Source organism: Medicago sativa, chromosome 2 (genome assembly GCF_051527215.1).
Source record: "Medicago sativa cultivar Bolivia chromosome 2, Bolivia_mono, whole genome shotgun sequence".
In the NCBI taxonomy this organism is placed as follows: domain Eukaryota; kingdom Viridiplantae; phylum Streptophyta; class Magnoliopsida; order Fabales; family Fabaceae; genus Medicago; species Medicago sativa.
The window spans coordinates 67,963,143-67,980,106 of record NC_140750.1 but is presented as its reverse complement, the minus strand read 5'-3'; the positions used below and the strand labels follow the sequence as shown (position 1 = coordinate 67,980,106).

At 34.7% G+C, this 16,964-nt stretch overlaps 3 protein-coding genes across 3 annotated transcripts; 2 read left to right on the top strand and 1 right to left on the bottom strand.

Annotated features, from left to right (window-relative positions):
- Positions 1 to 781: 781 nt before the first annotated feature.
- On the top strand, positions 782 to 7,607 carry LOC146950016 (protein disulfide-isomerase 5-4-like). Its single transcript, XM_085745986.1, has 15 exons — positions 782 to 1,021; positions 1,628 to 1,718; positions 1,906 to 2,000; positions 2,267 to 2,324; positions 2,477 to 2,661; positions 2,811 to 2,868; positions 3,952 to 3,992; positions 4,100 to 4,174; positions 4,958 to 5,014; positions 5,271 to 5,337; positions 5,474 to 5,617; positions 5,892 to 6,113; positions 6,892 to 7,044; positions 7,127 to 7,204; positions 7,285 to 7,607. The coding sequence occupies exons 1-15, from the start codon at positions 981 to 983 to the stop codon at positions 7,360 to 7,362; spliced, it is 1,443 nt and encodes a 480-aa protein (XP_085602112.1). The 5' UTR covers positions 782 to 980; the 3' UTR covers positions 7,363 to 7,607.
- Positions 7,575 to 9,494, bottom strand: LOC146950015 (uncharacterized). The gene is made up of 2 exons (XM_085745987.1): positions 9,239 to 9,494; positions 7,575 to 8,414 (listed from the first exon to the last, which is right to left on the bottom strand). Exons 1-2 carry the CDS (start codon positions 9,417 to 9,419, stop codon positions 7,777 to 7,779), a joined length of 819 nt encoding a protein of 272 aa, XP_085602113.1. The 5' UTR covers positions 9,420 to 9,494; the 3' UTR covers positions 7,575 to 7,776.
- A 1,836-nt stretch (positions 9,495 to 11,330) lies between these two features.
- Positions 11,331 to 13,448, top strand: LOC146950014 (protein MAINTENANCE OF MERISTEMS-like). The gene is made up of 4 exons (XM_085748605.1): positions 11,331 to 11,573; positions 11,971 to 12,708; positions 12,799 to 13,146; positions 13,197 to 13,448. The coding sequence occupies exons 1-4, from the start codon at positions 11,331 to 11,333 to the stop codon at positions 13,446 to 13,448; spliced, it is 1,581 nt and encodes a 526-aa protein (XP_085604731.1).
- Positions 13,449 to 16,964: the final 3,516 nt, after the last annotated feature.

The following is a 16,964-nucleotide window of genomic DNA, read 5'->3' as shown; positions in this document are numbered from 1 at the left end:
ACTTATTAGTTCTTTGAATCATATCCCAAACGAGTTTACCAAGAATTAAGAAAATTATTAGTATTTACAAATTAATTCTAAAACACAAAAATTGTGGATAATCATATCAAAGATCAAATAGTCCGAATTTGCAACAACATGAATGGTCAACACTTCCTCTCAAAAAAAATGCTTAACACTGGGAAATCCAATTCAAGATAGGGACACCAGAGGTGTATTTGTGAGATAGAATATCGACACACAACTTATTAGTTCTTTGAATCATATCCCAAACGAGTTTACCAAGAATTAAGAAAACTATTAGTATCTCTTGTCGTTCTAATTAATGTCGAGACGGTCTCATACCTTTGGGTCGGGCAATTTTATTCCAACTTACTAAGTTGAGACTGGTGTTGTTAGAGGTCTTCCAAATAAAATTACAAGTTGTTCTTTCAATGAGGCCAAACTAGTTTACATTTTTTCAACAATGAAATGAAAAATCACTTTTCTTTTGCTCTTCCTTTAAGATGGGGAAATCATGGTTTTTATGTAGAGGACAAAAGTGAATTAAGCTAACATAATAATACAAGTAGAAGAGCAAAATATATTTTGACCAAAAAAAAAATGAAAAGCAAAATATATTAGTAATATTTGCTCTTTTAACAAACGGACGCAATCTAATAAATTAATAATTAATCCAGTCAAAAAAATGAAATTAAATTAAATTAGTAAATAAATGATGAATTAATTAATTAATTAATGAACGAATAAAGTACACGTACTATTACATGTGTTATGCATAGTAGTGAAAGAGAAAGCATGAGTGTTACTTAGTCACGTAAAAGCTAACGTAACAGTTCAACAAAACCTCATTCATCATTCCTGTTCGATCGATCACATAATTCATCATTCAAATCTCATTTCTATTGAGATTTGAGATTTGAGTTTTCTTCTTCATTTTCATTTTCATTTTCATTTTCACTTTCTTGCAAGTCACAATCATGATTACTGCCAGCAAAATCAAATCTGTTGATTTTTACAGGTCATCATCATCATCACAATCATAATCTCTTTCATTTCTGAATTTCTCGTATTCGCATGGGAATCATCGGTTACAATGCCGTTAATTTGATCGCAAATGTATTTTATTTTCAATTGCACCGTAAACTCATTCTACACTGTCACTCAACCGGTGGCTGTGACAGTGTAAAATGAGTTTACAATGTGAGCAGGGTCGTAAAATTTCAATACTCAATAGTCATTTGTACTTTTTCTATTTATAAATTCAGCTGAAATCTGGAAAAATATATATTAAAAGAGAGATGATGTTTGAGACTGAAACGGAGGATATGCTTGGTTAGATTGAAAGATATATTGAAAATGTAAAAGGAAAGGTTATGAATGATATATCTCGTTCTTTGGGGAAAATGGAAAAATGTTTGGATTCATGGTGGTGAGTTTGACAGAATCACGGTGCATGGCAGTGATTTTGACAAACCTACCGTGATACCAAAAAGGCATTAAGTCACTCAACGGAAGGACTCAAATTTAATAAATGAAGGCGTATTTGAGAATGAGAATGCATATGCGACATTATTTTTTCTCGGATATATAGATAGAAGTTTTTAACAGTTTCTTATGTCAACAGAAAAATCCCAAGAGATTTAACTGAGGCATCATTATCTGGAGCAGGGTTATCAATAGTAGCAGCTCTTGCCATGATGTTTTTATTTGGAATGGTTAGTAGCTTTTACAACTTCCCGTTTTATGTTTGTGACACTTCGACAATTTAACATTAACATATGCATATATGTGCCATGGATTGATATTATAAACTCTTTATGCCTTAATTTAGTTTTATCAAAGTTTTTTGCATGATTGGTTTTCAAGTATCATATTGATATATATCATGCAAACTTGTTGCAGGAACTTAATGAATATTTATCTGTCAACACATCTACGTCTGTGATTATCGACAAGAGTTCTGATGGGGAGTTTTTACGTATAGATTTCAATTTGAGGTAGACGTCTTTTTCATTTATCTTTATTTGAATATGATATGATTCTTCTCTAAGGGACCTGATTTTGTTTTCTGTATTGTGATGATTTATGAAATTGACATAAGGCGATAATTTTGTTTATCATATTTCATGATTATTTTCTAAGTGTTTCAATTCCTTGTTCAATTCATGTAGCTACTGCATCTGGTTGTAGTATTGCTTTGAGTACATTCAGGGTTTTCTCTCTCAATTGTTTCGTGCTGACAGCTTCTCAATTTATCTTGTAGTTTTCATGCACTCTCATGTGAGTTTGCATCAGTCGACGTGAGCGATGTGCTGGGAACAGTAAGTTTCTATTATTTCATTTGTTAAATCTTCATCTCCTCATGCATTTTATGATTTCCTAACTTGTGATTGCCTATGCTATAATACCTTCTTATCGTTGATCCTTTAATATTTTTTCAACTTGTCCTTAATTTGTGACTTCTTGATTTCAGAACAGGATGAATCTAACAAAAACAGTTCGCAAGTTTTCTATCGATTCAAATTTAAGACCAACTGGGTCTGAATTTTACTTGCGCCCATCTACCAACGTCATTAAGCATGATGATAAAGTGGATGAAGAATCTCCTGAAGGTGCTTTTGTATTCACATCCAACAATTTTGATAAATATGCTCATCAGTAAGTGTGTCAATCGCGTAATTCATTTCATTCATTTGATTTTTATGAGTTTCAGTTATGCCAGAGTTGAACAGATCATTTCTTTTCCTCTCTCAAATTGCACGATAGTTACACATTGTTTACACTATTTTCAATAATCTTTCTTGCAGATTTCCAATTACAGCTGTAAATTTTTATGCTCCGTGGTGTTACTGGAGTCAACGCTTGGTAACTATTTCATCTTCATTTCTTTCTTCCTCTCCAGTTTAACAAATAAGATGGTTCCAAATATCTTTATTCGTTGACGAATGACATTTACTTCTCTTTTTTTACTATCAACAATTTCTTAGGCAATAAATTTTAACGACACAATGTAGGATTTTAAGAACTTGTTGCCAAATAACTTGTTTGGATGTCTGAAGAATGAATTTAGACAATACTGTAATTTTATTGTATGTTTTTAATAGAAAAAATGAATTTGAAAGATAAGCGAAACAAAAGGTATACGACGATATCCTAGTATTATACAACAGAGTTATGTTATCACACCCACACACACACAAAATGATGATTTGCACTAACAAAGAAAGTGGCAGTGTCTCCAAATAAAATATTTTCTCTAATAAAAATGACGTTTCTCTGAATTGCTTAGTAGTCCTGTGAAATACTGGATGTGAGGCAATTTGCGTAGCAACTTCATTTTTGCATAACTGTTATCTATGTAACCTCTATAAAACTTAGCTCATAAAGTATACAGTTGATCAAAATGAGCTCACAAGTAGCTGATATCGGTGCACTTAACTTCATGATTTGCTTCTGAACTTGACCTTAAAACGGCATTATTTTTCGTTCTTCTTATGGAAATAAGGTTTCTTCCAATGAATATTCAATTCTCGAAAGTGGATTTCCTGTGTAAATGGTTTAAGGTGTGTATTTATATATCACCCTTATATCCCTTTCTGTTAGGATATAAAATAACGGTTAATTAAAGTAGTTAAGAGTTGTTACAGAAGTTAGTTAGTTGGTTAGTTTAGATTGTTATAGGGATATTTGTATAAATTAAATATGGAGAATACAATGTAGAGTTGATCATTATTGAGCATTGTAATCATTTGTGAACAGAGTAGTAACTATTGTGAAGGTGAAATCCTTAGAGGAGAGATTTCTCTCCTATTATTTCCTATTTCTTATTAAAAGTGTTCATTCTTTGGAATCCAATTATTGGGTTCCTAACACTTCCATTTCACTCTCTTCTGTATAATGGTTGAAGGTGGTTGTTTATATATCATTCTTTTATCCCTTTCCTTGCAGAGACCTTCATGGGAGAAGGCAGCTAAAATAATAAGAGAGAGGTACTCTACATTTTTCCGTGTTATTCTCACTTTACTAATTTCAGTAACTAACTTGGCATCACTTTACTAATTCAGTGTCTTGTTTGTAAAATCGCATTCTTATTTAGATATGATCCGGAAATGGATGGTCGAATACTTTTGGGAAAGGTAGATTGCACTAAAGAAGCAGACTTGTGTCGGAGGTGCCTTTTTTTCTTATGTTTCTTAACTATTCACTTTCTTGCTTGCAAAATCTGTAACAAACACACGAAATTATGATCATTCTTTATTATAACAATTGCAAAATTTGGAATTCTAGTATGCCAAATTCTCAATTGTTAAATCTTTCTCAATTTGTTTTTCTACTTGCAAAGAGATTGATTTAGCTGAAATTTAGTTTATATATTCTCAGTTGATTTTCGTTACTCCTATTTTCCTTCTCTATTATAAAAAAATGTGATTTTAATCACAACTCTTTTGATTCCTCCGGAATCACTTCCTCCTCCTTCTCTTCCTACAAACTATGTGTTGGTCTTTGTAAATTTTCTCTCGTACACCAAATATTTCTTAAGAAAGATATCTATCGAAACAGCTGAAATACTTATTTGAGTTTTACCAGAAATTGGATATACTAGAAATGCATGTTTATGTCTCCTTTAGCTTTGTAAGATATTCATTCTTTTGACCGCACTATGCGATGTATTATTTCATTACATAAAGGAAATGTGTATAGGAATTCTCATCCATTTCTAAATTATGTGTTGTCACAAATAGATTCATGATCTAGGTTAATTGATATATGCTTAGCTTACTGTCAAGATGGATATTAGCATTAACAGTTAGTTGAGCATTATTGGAAGTGCATGTTCATCATTACAATTTGATATTTTCATTTTCACTTGCTAATTTTGCTATTTTTCCCATATCCTTTTCTATCCGCTCTTCTGATTTCACTGTTCTTTTTGTATCTTGTTACCGATATCCAGGCATCACATACAAGGGTATCCATCCATTCGTATCTTCCGTAAAGGAAGTGATGTCAGGTAACAACGAAAACTCCTTTAAGTCAGAAATAATCAATACCTACTCATATGCTTGTCCTTATTGGATATTATGCAGTTCGCCTTTTTTTCATTTGTACAAGTTCAGTTTTTTAGTGAAATCTATATGATTAATATCTTTAAAGTTTTTGTATATGCGCATGCTGAATATTTTTTCACCACCTTGGTCAGTGATTGGGTTTCTAAAGTTTTGGATCTTTGAATATATCTAATTTTTTGAATCTTTATCCTATTTCAGAAGTGACCATGGACATCATGAGCATGAGTCCTATTATGGAGATCGTGATACAGATAGCCTTGTTAAGGTACAAATTATATTTGATTTAAATTAGCATGATTTGTATCATTTTACTTTGAAGTGTTTATGCTTTTAAATATAATTGAACATCACTGTTTACCATTAGAGTACAACATGCCTGATATGAAGTGTCTCCACTGCAGACAATGGAGAATATAGTGGCGTCTTTCCCTTCAGAGTATCAGAAGCTAGCTTTGGAGGATAAATTAAATGTTACAGAGAATTCAAAAAGACCAGCACCGTCAGCTGGGGGATGTAGAATTGAAGGATATGTACGTGTCAAGAAGGTAAACTCGCATACGGATAAAATTTGCCTTCTAGTTCTAGTGTAATGTGGAAAACTTCTTTTGATGCTTCCTTGTTTTCAGTTGTGAGTATGAACCAAGATTCTGCACATTGTTCTTGTTTTTAATTTGTCTTTTGCATTATAATAGAAGCTTCAGTTGTCAATAGTATAACAGCAGAAATAAATGATATAATATACGGCTTATGACTTCATATTATTTTTCTTTCTGTATTTTAAATATTATGCCGAAACGTAAGCTGTTTTGCACTCTGCAGGTTCCAGGAAACTTGATCATCTCAGCAAGATCCGATGCCCATTCATTTGATGCTTCTCAAATGAACATGTCGCATGTCGTACACCATTTATCTTTTGGAAAGAAATTGTCACCTATGGTTATGAATGAAGTCAAGCGCTTGATACCTTATGTTGGTAACAGCCATGACAGGTTGGATGGTCTGTCATTCATCAATTCACATGATTTCGGAGCAAATGTTACTGTAAGTTAATATTTTGCATAAAAGTCTCCAAATTCAGTAACTTTTTATTTAGCTATGTGCCTTTTTATGGTCTGCGTTGGGAATACTTATTGCTAATGGCAGGCTGTATTGACCTGCATGCATCTGCAAGAGCCAGATGCAATAGATAGCATCAAATATAAGGCCAGATAATATTTTATTTCTGTTTGGAGGCTATTTCAACACATTTGTAGGACAAGATTGGGTCTTCCCCATTATCCTTTGCTGCATGATTCTAAATCATGCTTGTAGTCGTTTTGCAGTAGTTGTTATGCTGCGAACCTTGATTTTGCAGCAAAATGTAGGCAAATGCCAACCGATGCGGCCGCAATTACGGTTGCGATGACTTTGCAAAGACATCTAAAACCTTTTTATTACGGCCACAATTGCAGTTGCAGACCGCAATTTAAAAGTGTTAGTTCATTTGGAAAATAATTGTGGTACATTGGAGTCCCTTTACAGTAACCAGCTTAGAAATCAAAGGCTTTGCTCCCTATGCATGTGGAAGTTTCATCACCAAAATACATCCCTTAATATTCAGACTTCAATCTTCTCAACCATTAGTTGTTTTATTTAAAATATGCAAGTTTGTTGGACCTATATGTGCATTATTTAGGTGTTAGTCTCCTCTGAGATAACACAATTTCTCAATAATGCAATCTCTGTTATCATTTGATGCCTTTGATCATGGTTATGTTTTTTTGTATGGAGGCTAAAAACTACAGAAAGATGAGCACTAATCTAACTTATGTGTGTGCAGATGGAGCATTACCTTCAAATAGTTAAAACAGAAGTGATTACTAGACAAGGTTATCAATTAGTTGAGGAGTACGAATACACAGCGCACAGCAGTGTAGCACACAGTTTACACGTTCCTGTTGCGAGGTTCCATCTTCAACTCTCCCCCATGCAGGTCTGCATATGGAGATTATCGGTTTGAATAAGCTTCTGCTCTTTTAAACTTCTTGTTGATTTACTGAGTTTTTTGTGGGCAGGTCTTGATAACAGAAGATCATAAGTCTTTCTCACATTTTATTACAAATGTCTGTGCTATTGTTGGGGGTGTTTTCACGGTATGTATCTCAGATATTGTGGCTCTATACTTGAATTATTAACTATTTGTATTGTTGACTAATCTTCCTTGTGGTTTCAGGTAGCTGGAATTACGGAATCGATTTTGCACAACACTATTAGGTTAATGAGAAAAGTTGAGCTGGGCAAGAATTTTTGATAGAGATAGTTGGAGATTTTATCTAGGTTAGGGCTCTTGATTCACTAAACTAACTTCAATGAAGATGTCTTTCGACAAATTGTTAGCTTTAGATACGCTATATCAAGCAAAAAAAATGTAGTGTTTTTCTTTTCATTTGGTAATGATCATGACATGGATTGCGAGGACCACCGCATTTTTGTACTTGGTAGCGTTTGGTTAAATAGGATAACTAAGTGCCAATACAATGGTTTTATTTATTTCAAGTTCAACTTATTGAATATTATTACACCATCATTAGTAAGAAGCACACAAAAGAGTACATTACTACATATTACCAGCTTATTTCTCAACTCTCACAAACAAATATCGAACGTTGCTATAAGAAGAAAAAAATAAATAAATTATAGAAATGATATGCAATAACTCATACTTTTACTTGGAAAAAACCAGAAGTGAAACCATGAGTGCTCCAACAGAACAACCAAAGCTAACCAAGATTGAAGAAGCAGCATTAGGAGGAGGAGGTTCTGAAACAGGAGATTGAGTTGGAGTAATTGGATTTGTCACATCAGTCCCTAGTGGTGGTGGAGATGAACCGACTTGCTGAATAGGTGGTGGAGTAAGAGTTGAACCATCTAGTGGAGAAGGTGGTGGAGATGAACCATCTAGTACTGGAGAAGGTGGTGGAGATGAACCATTTAATGGAGAAGGTGGTGGAAATGAACCATTTAGTGGAGAAGGTGGTGGTATAGGAGTTAATGCGTCCGATGAGTGTGAGGATAAAGGAGAAGGAGAAGGAGCAACAGAAGGAGAAGGAGAAGGAGGAGACGTTGTTTGGTTTGAGTTTTTGTTGGTTCTATCAGCAAGCACAATAACCAACAGTTTCTCATTCTTGATACAGTTATTTTTGTTTCCACTTATGAAGTAATGAGGACCTGATTTGATGAGTTTGATTACTGTGTGGCCATCAGAGGATTTTTCAGAAGATGATGCATCAGTGTTGCAATTCTCATAGTCTTGTTGGCTAGTTACTTGAATTACTGAGTCTTGGCCAGATTGGTAATTGAACACTGCAATTTGTCATATGTGTAAATTGAAAATAATGTGAGTGCACAATTTCAGCTTTGGATTAGTAATACACTATTGAATAATTGCTAAGGAAAAGAAGTGTCTCATGTAGTCTACGGTGGACCGATGCTTAAAAATTACTCAAAACTTTGACGATGACCAGCGTCAACATTTTTAATAAAAGCTTAGGGTCATCTATATCTAAGATTGCGGCCAAATTGTTTTTCTTTGACAAAAATAAGAGAAGACAGACATAAATCGGGTTTTGAGAAACTAATGTTATTTATTCTTTGTCAAACCCAGTATTGATTAAATCATAGCTTTCATGAAAACAAGTAATATTGTGAGCTTCTATTCATGAGAAGTGATGCCGGTTGATGATAGAATTTCAAGTCATTTTCGACCGTTACCTATATAAAACACTTTGTCATCTTAGACATCGGCTACGTTATGGTAAAAAAAAATTAGGATTACTTCTTATAAAAGAAACAATTCACTTTAAAGGAAAAAATAAAGTAATCTTAAGTATTGTGGATAAAATAAATTAGACTCAAACATGCTTTTTATTCGATGTTCATTTTGGTCTTTCATCGTTCAAAAAATTAATTTTTTTTATATAATCAAAAGATTCATTTTAGTGTTTTGTACAAATGAGTCCTTATGGTCTTCCTCAACATCATGTACACAATTATGAATTATTTGTATAAATTATAGTACATACAAGATGTTGGGGAAAATCAAATTATTCATTTGTATATAATTTATAAAATATAAAGGACTAAAATTAATCTTTAGATAAAATATAAAGGATTGAACAATAACTCACCTAGGGAGTCTCCTACTTGAAATCGACTCTTTTCTGCCCATTGATTGTAAGGGTTGGCATTAGGGTCACTTGGTACACTCCAACCCTTTTGGCCTCCAACTAAAAATTCATAGGCATCACCTTTGTGCATCAACAACACCAATAGACATAAAAAGACCAATGCATGAACCGTGGTAGCCATTGGAAATTATGATCAATGAGGAAAAGACTATAGCAAAAAAAAAATATGATGGAAATATTGAAGATAGAGTGATGCAATAAGATGGACCATCATCAGGGGTTTTTGTAGGGATCAGATGCATGAAAACTTTACAAACTGTGGCAGTGAAGCTTTTGAAACTTTTTCATATTCTCATTTCATCTCTTTGGTTTACTTTGATTCTGGTGCAAAGCATAAGTTCTCTTTTATTGTTAAGAGTTTGAGCCTCACTTAATCTTTCACTTTCATTTAAAAAAAAAATTGTGAATGAGTTTATGCTTTGCTTATAGAAGACATATTAATTTAAAAAAAAAAATGTATAAAATAAAAGGGAAAGATAAGTTTATCTTTGCATTGATTTCAATTTCAAAATATGTTTTAGGCATATTAAAAAAATTAATAAATTTTGTTACTTTTGAAAAATTATTTATCTTATTCCTATAGTATCATTCATTATTTATTATCTCATTACACTTGTTTCTCTATGCAACAAATAGTTAAGAATAATTTGGACAAAGTAAAAGTTGAAATTATTTGAACTTTCAAAAAATCAAATAAAAAAAATTCTAAAAAGCAAAACATAATAAGGAAAGATGGAATATATTATAGCCAGCAAGACCTTGCAGGGTTAGAGAATTTTTCACAGCTTATGTTATAGGAATAAAACCGGATGCCTTTCTCTTTGCAAGCAATGATGACTAATGATGGGTCCCCAATGTTTTTGTTTATAGCTTGACATGTATAGGTGATAGATTAACACTATGCAAGCATTTTCCTATGTCTTGTTCGAACACTTTAAGAATTTTAACCTTTAGCCTTCTCCTTTCTGAGAGTAAATTTCTTTAACGTTCTGTCAATGATTTTGAGAAAAAATAACATAATATAGAGGTGTGAAATTCTTACATGTGTTTTTAGAGATATTTTTTAAGATGAATGAATTGATAAATTTCACTATTATATTGGTTGGAGAAAGAAACCTGCTCTTTACCCAAACAGTATTGCTCAGTCCCAAAGTAAATTACCTTTATGACCCTACGCATGTTAAGGCACGCCACGCATGTTAACTTGCGTTAGTTATAACGGTAACGCAACTTAAGTTGGTTTTCACCAACACAGAACCTTCATTCCTCCATTTCTCAACTTTTCAAAAACGAAAATTTCACCCCCAAATCCAAATTTCACCATTCTTGCGCCATTCAAACCGAATTTCTTCCACAATATCAAGTAAGTGATTATTAAACTACTTCTTTGCATTATTTTGGTTGAAATTTTCGAATTTTAGTATAAAATTAACATTTTTAGGTTTTAAAAAATTGTCTTACATGTTAAAGATTATGGTTGTTAGTGATGATTTAACTTAGGAATTGTTGTTTAGATGTTGTTTAGGGTACAATGTGGTAGTTTAGGGTTTTGAAAATGCTAGATTACATAGTTGTTTGAAGAATGCACACTACGTGTTCGGTGAAATGTCTCAATGATAATTTTTTTGGTTTTATTGGATTGTTAATGATGTAATTAGTTAGAGTTATGTTTGTTAATGTTGAGTATAGTTAATTTGACTGCAATGTGGTAGTTTATAGATTCAAATGACACTGTGGACATTATAGTGTTGTTGTTGTATTGCTAAAGATTACACGTATGTTGCTGTCGAAATTATGTGAAAATGTGTTAAATATTTTTTGATTTTTTTGCAGATATGTCTGAGCAAGAGAGGCCTGATAGGCTTAGGTTAGGGAGGATGGCCCTACTAGTAGTGCACGTTGGGAGAAGCAAGCACTACATCCTCCGGAGGGTCGAGGTCGAGGTCGAGGTAGAGGGAGAGTGGGGCCCACGAGTCTTGCTACTGTTGATGTTGCGGGGGGATTGACGTCACAGACGGGTGCATCCCAGATTATGGACCCCCCACAGTATCAGCATCAGTTTGAGGAGCTGGCATATCAGGATCAGCATTATCAGGAGCAGGCTGGATTTCAGCCAGGTTATCAGTATCAGGAGGAGTATGAGTATCAGCATCAGTTTCAGGAGGGGTATCAGCCTGAGCATCAGTTTGTCGACCCTACTCAGCAGCAGCATCCTGAGCAGCCTCCTCAGCAGCATCATCCTGAGCAGGATCCTGAGCAGCAGCATGCAGAGCCGGTTATGGAGGATGAGGATGGGGGCTTTCCAGGGGGGGCCTTACGAGTTGTCACTTTTACTGGACTTCGGTAGACACGTGGCATGCAAGCTTTGGAACGATAAAAGAGTAAGTATAATTTGCTTTATTTAATTTAATGATATTTTACTATTATGTGAAGTTTATTTTACGTATAATGTAGAATATTTTTAGTTTATTATTTCATGTTTCTTTTACATATAATATATATAGTTTATTCTACGTATAATATTCTACGTATAATATATTCTACGTATTTTTATTTATGAAGTGTATTTCATGTTTAATGATATTCTACGTATAATATTTTACGTATAATATATATAGTTTATTATTTCATGTTTATTTTACATATTTAATTATATTTTTGTTGTATTTCAGTTGCAAGCGGATCGTAAGATGAAAGGCATCTCTCACGGGAGGAAACTGAAGCTTTCTTCCCTGTCCCTTCCAATGCCGGTAGATGCTAACCCTTGGTTCTGGGAACCGGTTGATAGATCGGGTCTAAGGCCCCTCCTTCTGACTGGGTACGACAACATCTCCCACGGTTTAGTGTGTGCCATGGCTGAGAGATGGCATCAGGAGACCAGCAGCTTCCATCTGCCTGTTGGGGAGATGACCATCACACTAGATGATGTCACTTGTCTCCTAGGCATCCCCGTAGCTGGACGGCTCATTCATGAGGAGGGTTTAGATCATGACGCAACTATGGATATGCTGGTGACCCACCTGTTGTTTCCGGTGGAGGCTGTGGTTGGGTATGTGACTGATTTTGGTGCATCTGTCTCTTACACGGCCCTGAAAGACCAGTATGACTACCTGTTGAATAGGTGCAACCAGTTACTGGGGGAGGATTTATCAGAGGAGGAGGAGCAGGAGCTGAGTCGTATTAGGCCCGCCTGTGTGAAGGCGTTTTTGTTGCTCTTGCTTGGCTACACCCTTTTTGTCGGCAAGAACAACAAAACCATTAGTCTGCTGTGGATGCTTGCCATTCGGGATTTGGCTAACATAGGCACGTGGTCATGGGGCGCGATGGGACTTGCTTTCTTGTATGAGCAGCTGAATCTTACCTCAGACCCAAATGTTGGCTCAGTTGGTGGTTACATGAGCTTGCTTGTGGTAATATATTTTTCCCTCTTTTTTTAAGTTAAACATAAATGTATAGGTGCTTGTATGACATGTATATATTTTGTCTGTTTGTGTTTGCAGGGATGGGTTATAGCTCACTTCAGACATGTGGTTCCGAGGTCCAAATATTTAGATTACAACCGGGAGGACCCGTATGTGGGTAGATGGAAACCTCAAAGGGGGTTTTCTCATGTTGACCACTTCAGAGGCTTGTTGGACTCGATAGAGCATTGTCATGTCACCTGGAGGCCGTACGAGCACCGACGAGACGTGACGCCTTTTCATGACGTGTGCTGGTACTCTGGATGGATCATTGCAGGCAGTCAGAGGATGGTGCGTCACTTGCCGGAGCGGGTGCTGAGGCAGTACGGACATGTTCAGAGGGTTCCCCGACCTCCTACTGATGTTATGCCTCTTGCCGCAGCAGATGTGGCTGCTGCCTTCTTGATGTTATGCCTCTTCATGTCGTTCCCCACCAGCGGAGGGGTCGCCAGGTCCCAGACGACGAGCCTTGGAAGCATACAGAGAGGTACGTGAGGTGGTTCTACCGTGTGTCCCATCCTCTCATCATCAACCCTGCTCCAGAGCCTAACATTGTCATGTCGAGACCTGTATACCAGGATATTCTTGTTGACCAGGAGTGGGCCAGACATCCTCCCGATCCATTGCAGGTCATCGGCAGCATGAGAGAGAGTGGAGCATGCGATGGGGATTCCAGAGGTGGTTTCTAATCCACTCTTCTTTGGCATTTTGGAGGGCCTCCGTACCGACTATAGTGTGTTTGAGCAGCAACCAGTTCCGAGGAGGAGGTCTAGGAGTCCACAGGAGGACCAGTAGTGTTAGGACTACATTTTAGGACCAGTAGTGTTAGGATTACATTTTATGACTTTTTTTTGGATATATTTGTACTATTTTCTCGACTTTTTGGTTTTTACATTTAGGTCTAGCAGCTGGTTGTATGATATTTACATTTGCGCGGTTGCGCCTCTTTATGACATTTGCGTTAATTATCGTTAAAATTGCATTTCTAAATTATTGTTGAATGTATGCATGTTCTCTAAATTAAGAGTTTTGGTTGAATCAATGAATACATGTACTGTAAACAGGGAATGAAGGAACAAAACAGTAGCTAGTGCCACTGCCATTGCTGTTCTGGTGCCACTGCCAGTCTGTTCTGCTGCGAGCAGTGCACCAGCAGCAGCGCAAGTTAAGTCACGCTAGTTTTAGTACTAGCGTGAGTTAAGTTGCGTGACTAGGCATGGGCTTGCGTCAGTTGAGTTGCGTGATTTGCAGTACACCAGCAGCAGCGTGAGTTAAGTCACGTAACATATCCAAGGCATGGGCTTGCTCTGAACCATAGGATTGCACGCTTTTCTAGTTATAATGAAAAAAGTGCAGTTGGTTGGATCCAATCTATTCTTTGAAATAAACAACTCGCACACACTCCCTTTCCAAAAAAAATTAATACACCTAGCACTACACTTAGATTTATTAGATTTGTTGCTAAAATATCGGTATCAAACCCGAAACTTCCCGCGGATGGCCAGTAAATGAAGCAAAGAAAAGAATCGGTTATATTTTTCATATGATTGCATCTCCTCTTATGGATAGACTAATTTTGTTTCTACGATTCCCAGTTTTTTGATTTTTTTTATTCATTTTTTTATAATAAATTAAAGTTTATTCTATACTATTTTCATTTCTTACTAAGAATAGTCACGTAGCGTAACTTAACTCACGTGAAACTTTATACTAGCGTAACTTAAGTCACGCTACGTGACTTAAGTTACGTTCGTTTTGTACTTGCGCATGTTAAGATGGAGACCAAAGAGGTTTTGTCAACATTGATTGCATCGTCGTGATCAAAGCCCAATAAATTCCACTACGACATGATTTTCTCGATATAAGATTGTACTAATCAATGAGACCCAATTATAAACGGCATTTTCATCTTTGGAGACTAACCAAAACAAGATTCTATGAAAACAAAGTTAACTTGTCTAACAACTTTCATGGAAAAATTTCTCTTTGAGAACACGTTCATATCTCATTTGATAGGTATATATTCTAACTATCTCATTAGTTAGATCACACTAACAAACACGAGCGTTCATCAATAAGTGGGAGAAGATCTCTCACACTTAACTTCGCTCATCAATCGCGTCAAATGCTTTCTTCGATTATTCAATCATGCAAGGTACAAAATTTATTGTATTGCAATAATATCATACCATATAATTGTGGATGTGATCTAAAATCACATAAAAGAAGTGAATTTATTAGAACCTAAAATTTGATTTGATCGTATGAAAATTTTAACAAACGAAGATATAGAAATATAAAGTAAAAGTCTGTTCCGTGTAATTTTTTTATTAAGTTTATTTATAATTCCTCAAGAAAAAAATATATGTCAGGTGTGAAACTTTTTTATAAATACATTTACTTTTGTTTGCTATATATACATGCATTTAATATTTTTTTAGTGAATAGGAAAAAAACTCTCTGAAATTGTAACTTTCGTCAAAAATTCTCCTGACTTTTAAGAAACTTCAAAAACCCTCCTGAAATTGTCGAATGTTAGTCAATTACCCCCTTTCGTTTGTTTTGGTTGTTAAACCATATGACGTGGCAAGTAACTGTACACGTGGCACCTCCACATAGACTGAACTTTATGCCACGTCATAGGGGGTAAATGCCTATCATTTATTTTTTTTCTTTCTTCATCTTCTTCTTTCCACTTCTTCATGATCTTCAACATCTCACCTTCATCAATATTCATAAAAAGTCCAGAATTTTTTTTTAAGAAACAACAACCTATCAACAACATCATCATCATCTCATTACATCACTTCCACCACCATCAACAACAATTACACCACCTAAGTTAATCAACAAAAATCCACTTCGTTACCTGCATAAATTCATGCAACAAAAGCACTAGTACATACATATCTAAAGCCTAGACTCTATCTTCAAAAACAAAACATCATAAAATTGAGTAGATTGCTGTTATTGAAATGAAATTTTCCTTGAGTCTTAAATCTTAATGTTGGTAACCTCTTAGCTACAATGAATGGAAAAGTGGTTGTGATGTTGTATACCGTTAATTATTAAGTAATGTAAACAATATATTTTTTTGCATGATGTTAATTATTTTGCATATGTTGTGTAAATTTATATTATTTTTTTGCAGAGGCAACATCTAAAGAATGTGCCAACCTTGATGATGAAAACCTTGAAATTGTTTAGGATCATGGACCTTGACAAGGAATTTTATGATGTTTTTGCTTTTGAAGATAGAGTTAGGATTTAGATATGTATGTACTAGTGCTTTTGTTGCCAGAATTTATGCAGGTAGTGAAGTGGATTTTTGTTGATTAACTTAGGTGTTGTTATTGTTGTTGATGGTGGTGGAAGTGAAGTAATGAGATGATGATGATGTTGTTGACAGATTGTTGTTTCTTAAAATTTTTTGCATTTTTTATGAATATTAATGAAAGTGATGTTGAAGATGATGAAGAAGTGGAAGGAAAAAGATGAAGAAACTCTAACGTTTTTGAATTAAAACTAACGTAAAGGACCAAAATGTGTAACAGAGAAAGAGTTAAGATACCAAAATAAATCAAATTTTAATTAAGGTACCAAAGCGATACTAGCAAAATAGTTAAGGGACCAAAAATGCAATTTGGCCAAAATAAAAAATAGTCATTAACCCCTATGATATTGCATAAAGTCCAGTCCATGTGGAGGTGCCACGTGTACAGTTATTTGCCACGTCATATAGCCAAAACTAACGGAGGGGGATAATTGACTAACGTTTGACAATTTCATGGAGGTTTTTGAAGTTTCTTAAATGTCAGAGGGTTTTTTGCCGAAAGCTACAATATCGATAGGGGAAGGGTTTTGCCTATTCACTCTTTTTTCTTTTACAAGATATACATGCATATAATTAAATCACATTACATAGATATTTCTTGGGATATTATAGAAAATAACTAAAAAAAAGTGACACTACAATGTGATATGGTTGTTTTAATTGATTTTTAACTTTTATTTAAATCATCCCTAAAAACACGTTATTTAAATCAAGTTAATATTCCCTAAAAAAAAAAGCAAGTTAATATGTTCCTATTAGTATAAATCAATTAACTGAGACATTGATCTAATATATAGGAGTCGGAATTTGAATCTGAATCCTAACAATCAACATATTCACTTTGTAAGATGAATATCTTGACGTTAGACTA